This window comes from Ceratotherium simum, chromosome 6 (assembly GCF_057802395.1).
Source record: "Ceratotherium simum simum isolate JZ-2026a chromosome 6, ASM5780239v1, whole genome shotgun sequence".
Classification (NCBI taxonomy): Eukaryota; Metazoa; Chordata; class Mammalia; order Perissodactyla; family Rhinocerotidae; genus Ceratotherium; species Ceratotherium simum.
This window is the reverse complement of record NC_141905.1, coordinates 32863001-32867573: the sequence shown is the minus strand read 5'-3', so window position 1 is coordinate 32867573 and position 4573 is coordinate 32863001. Positions and strand designations below refer to the sequence as shown.

Genomic DNA, 4573 nt, shown 5'->3' with positions numbered 1-4573 from the left:
CTGGGGTTTGGGACCCCAACCTCCAGCTGACAACTAGGGAGAGCCCACATATAACTAGTTGAACTGAAACCCTGCCTGAGTGTGGGTCTTCTTTTATTATTCAATGCCCTCTTTTAGGACCTCTTATGGCACATATTACTAGTACTACACTCTAGAAGCATTCAGCTCTACTCTGTGTAGGACTGCTTATTGATTAGTACATGGGTTCTTCTTGGCTGCCTACTCAAGGAAAGGATGGTGTTGAGAAAGTCTGGGTATGAGTAGGTGCTTGATAATATTTGTTGATTTATTGAGAAAAGGGAGCCCAGGTAATAGAATATTTTGGAATTTCAATTCTGTCCTGTTGTCAAACTAGAAAGAACACGAATTTTCAAAGGTGAACAGTATAGAATATTGTAGCAACTTTTAGGTTGCTTGGTAATCTAAACTCTATTATGTATGATAATATATGAATCTTAACTTCGAAAAGATTTTACACTTGCTTTATCCAAGCTCCTAATCCACAAACCATGATGGATTTCCCAACATACAGTTTGAGGAGTTTTATCAAAGATTGGATTTGATCACTGAGATCCATTTACTTTTCCTTCAAATGTCTTCCAGGAAAAAAATAGTACAGTGAGTAGGGTGGAAAGATTAGGGATTTGGTAAGAGCTAAATTGCTTCCAGAGATTGCCAAAACACAGAAACAGGCAGCTAACGGCATAATATTTAACAGACAGAATCCCATTCTTCTGAAGGAGTGGGAAGGGGAAAGGAGAGGCATGGGATTAGAATCCCAGCATTTTAATTAAATTGTTCAATTTCATTAAGAAACTGCTGTTAAGTTAATAACCAAAAAAGAAATATTCATTGAGTGTTTATTCTGTCTAAACCTCTGTACTAAAAGCCACAGAGATAAAGTGAAAACTACAGTTCTCTTTTACAAGGTATCTACAGTCCAGAGAGGAGGATGTGAACCCTACCTGAAAAAGGACTAATAATCTTAATACATTTTTGAGACTTTCTCTGATTAACACAGCATTTTTTTTAGCATTAATTTTCTTCATTCTCAAACTCTACAAACTTACTGGGGTTATTAATGAAGTATTTTAAGTCTAGATCAACAGATCATTGTGCCCAAATAGTGAGGAAGGCAGATACCCTGAGCCTTGCCATTAGCCCAAGTGCACACAGCACAGTGGAGCGTGACCAGAAACGGGTCCAAGCATCGTCACTTCTAGAGCTGTGTTGTCTGCTGGACTATAGCACCTTCTCAGAGCTGTTGAAGTCAAGAGGTTAAACATTTTACTCTAATTTGCGGTGAAGAAGCAAAGTCCTGAGCCTGACTCAGTTTCTTATTAACAGATATCAGAAGGAAAGGGAAATTCAGCATTAGTCTCTCATTGGATTTCTAGAGATAACACTTGTGATTTTGTAAGTTTTAGTTTATGGGCTAGGGAAGACACTTCCACTCATTACAAACCAAATGGATTTTGATAATTAGGGATAACAAAGAAAGTCAAATTTTTAATGGAGACTCTGTAGATAAATTGCAAATAGATGGCTGTGTCTGATGTTAGGCAGTGGAATACATAATAAAAGGGGTTGGGGGATGTCATTGTTGTTTTGTTGACTTGTGACAAGTTCCATATGCACAGACAACTTAGAGTCCTGCTTTTTCTAATTATTAACAAGACATTCTCCCAAACGCATGCAGTGCTGTTGACCACCAAGTCACTCTTTACATTAAAGGCCTGGTTTATTCATCCAACTGTTAAGCAAATTTATAAAAGTAATTCAAACCAATACCATACGTATTATTTTGCTCCATCTTGATTAGCCTTGATGGTAGTGAAGCTCTTATGGCTCGACTTGTACTGATTAAAAGGAAATCACTTCCAAAAGCAACATTTTTTATTTTTCAGTGTTTGTTTCCTATATAGGAACAAATATATATATTTGCAAGGAATCAGTAGTTAGTAATTGGCTTAATAAGGAAAATAAAATATTGAGGAACTGTATATCTAGTTACTTAAAAACTAAATATTTCAATTATTTTAATCTTTTAAAAAAACACGAACAATATATATTTCCAAATTGTAGAGAAAACTTTCAAATTAATTACTTGTACTTTCATCAGCTTGTCTTTTTTGACAAAGTATTATAAACTAGCTCGTTTGCCCATCAGTGGGATTAGGTTTAAACATTCCACATCTTTACTCAGGTAAGCATTCAATATCATCACCCCCAAATAGGCCTTTAGTGCCATCAGGAAACTAGCAGGACACTTGCCATGAAAAACAGACCCACGTTTTTATTTATATTTTACAAAATCTATATTTTAATAATGTATACACAATTTTAAAAAATACAGAGCACTCACGCCCATGTACTCTACCAAAAAAAATGTCTTACTACTTCATGCATGCACACACAGTGCACTAAGCATAAATGCATTTACACGACAGAAGGTAGCTCTGTTTTAAGCATACACAAGTAATGGATACTGTAACTTCACCGGAACAGGACAAACCTACAAAGTTTAAGAAAGTGATTATTTCTCTGAGGACTAAAACTGCAGTATAGCCTAATCCTATTTTTTCTTAAGATTGTTTTCCCTCAAAGTAGTCCAGAAAGGGGAGAGGGGGCATTATTTTCACAGCAATCAAAACCATCACAACATCCATTAATGAAATCTACCACCTACTGATAAGGATGAAAAAAGAAAGGCAATAAAAATCATTCGTCCATAGGACTGGTGATGCGAGTAAAAGTAACCTGAAAGTTCGCTAATTTTATTCTAAGAATGCATCGTAGGCCATCGAAAGCCCCTGCGGCTACTTGGGGGAAGGCTGCGGCTCCAGAGCGCGACCACTGGGCATCTCACCCCGGCGGGGCCGCGCACTCTAACTGGCCATCTGGAAGGGCTCGGGCTGGAAGCCGAAGAGCCTCTGGCCGTAGGGCTCGCTCTCTCCCGGCAGCTTCGCGCCCGCGAATGGAAGGTAGTGGTCTCGGCCGAAGTGCTCACAGTGGAGATTGACCCAGTCCCGCTCCGAGCCGAATCGCTCGGCCTCGGCCAGGATGCGGGTGAGAGCCATGATGTAGCTCAGCGCCATCTGCAGGGTCTCGTACTTGGACAGCTTTTTATCCTGGCCCCACTGGGGCACCACCCTGCGCAGCCGGTCGAAGGCTGTGTTGAGCCCCTGCATGCGGCGGCGCTCGCGCGCGTTGGCCGCTAGGCGCCTGCGCGCCGCGCTCTCCAGCCGGCCGGCCCCGGAGCACGTGCCCGCGCACTCGGCGCCACCCGCGCACGGGGCCGCGGCGCGCGCTCCCGCCGCCGAGTTGCTAGGCTTGCAGGACTTCATGCCAGGCGTTGAACGAGGGAGGCGCGGAGCTCACTCTCCCGCTAGGACCCGCGCGAGGGCTAGTCTGTGGAGCGGCTCCCCAACGTGACTCTTCTTGGGAAATAAGTCATACACAAAGCAACCCACGTGGAATCAAAGTTGACAGTGGGGAGTGCGGGACTCCGCCTTCTGTCCTACTGGATCACCAGATTGACGTCTCTTCACTTGCCAAAATTTAGGGGAAATTGAGATGCTGAAGAGAAAGTCATTTTCCCAACGTGAAGTTGAAAAGGTGAACCTTCTCGCAGCAGAATTTGGTGTGGCTGGTTACGGGAAGGCCTCTCAAGTCCTTTGGGAAAGCCTGAGACTTCTTTTCAGGAAGATGAAATCTTTCCGAAGCTCAGATAGGGAAGGAGCGCTTTTTCCGCAGTAGCTGTCGGAGAGTGCTGGATGAATCTTTGAAGGAGGAGAATTTATAGCAGAGGGCTGAAGGAAGGAACAGGTGGTGGCAGGTGGGCGGGCGTCCCTCGGCTTCCATCTCAGCACCTTCCTACCCTGGGAACTGCAGGGGGGGAACGCACAGCAAAATCCTGACATTACAGCCTTCATCTGTTGAAGTTTCTCCAAAGCTATGTCCAACACTAACTAACGCACCATCTGGAGTGGCCTGGCTGTCCCCAAAAGAATAACAAGGTGGGGGTGGGAGACAGCTTGGTCCATCTTTTCCCATCCCAAGATCAGCGGGCAGCTTATATATCAAAAACTTAACCGAGGTTTTAAAATTATTAGAAATCACTTGTGTGAACATGTTGATCTTGGAATTATGAGATATATCAGAAATTTAAGAAGATTTAGCTTTGTCAAGTTGTGTGACAATTTTACATAATGCTGACTGAATATACTAACAGTTTTTTTAGTTATTAAGTTGGGACGAATTAGCAGGTCCTAATATCCTTGCAGACCTGGAATTTTACTGTGCAAATAATTTACCCGTTTTCTACAGAATAATTTATTATAACATATCAAAAGATATTAATGTGTATATCAAAAATTATGTTATTCTAATTATATAATTAAATTGCATGAATTTGGATACTTAAGCAAATTAATTCAGAATTTATACTCCATTTCCCCTTACACAGGTTCATAAATGTTTTCAGGACATACATTGAGATGATAATCACTAAATTTTTTAATGTGACATTTAAATATAATAAAATCATAATGCACATATATGTGCAAAATGG

At 41.6% G+C, this 4573-nt stretch overlaps 1 protein-coding gene across 1 annotated transcript; it reads right to left on the bottom strand.

The window, feature by feature from the left end:
* Window positions 1-2336: 2336 nt before the first annotated feature.
* Window positions 2337-4048, bottom strand: ATOH7 (atonal bHLH transcription factor 7). Its single transcript, XM_004427067.3, has one exon. The coding sequence runs from the start codon at window positions 3345-3347 to the stop codon at window positions 2889-2891; it is 459 nt and encodes a 152-aa protein (XP_004427124.2). The 5' UTR covers window positions 3348-4048; the 3' UTR covers window positions 2337-2888.
* Between the last annotated feature and the right edge of the window lie 525 nt (window positions 4049-4573).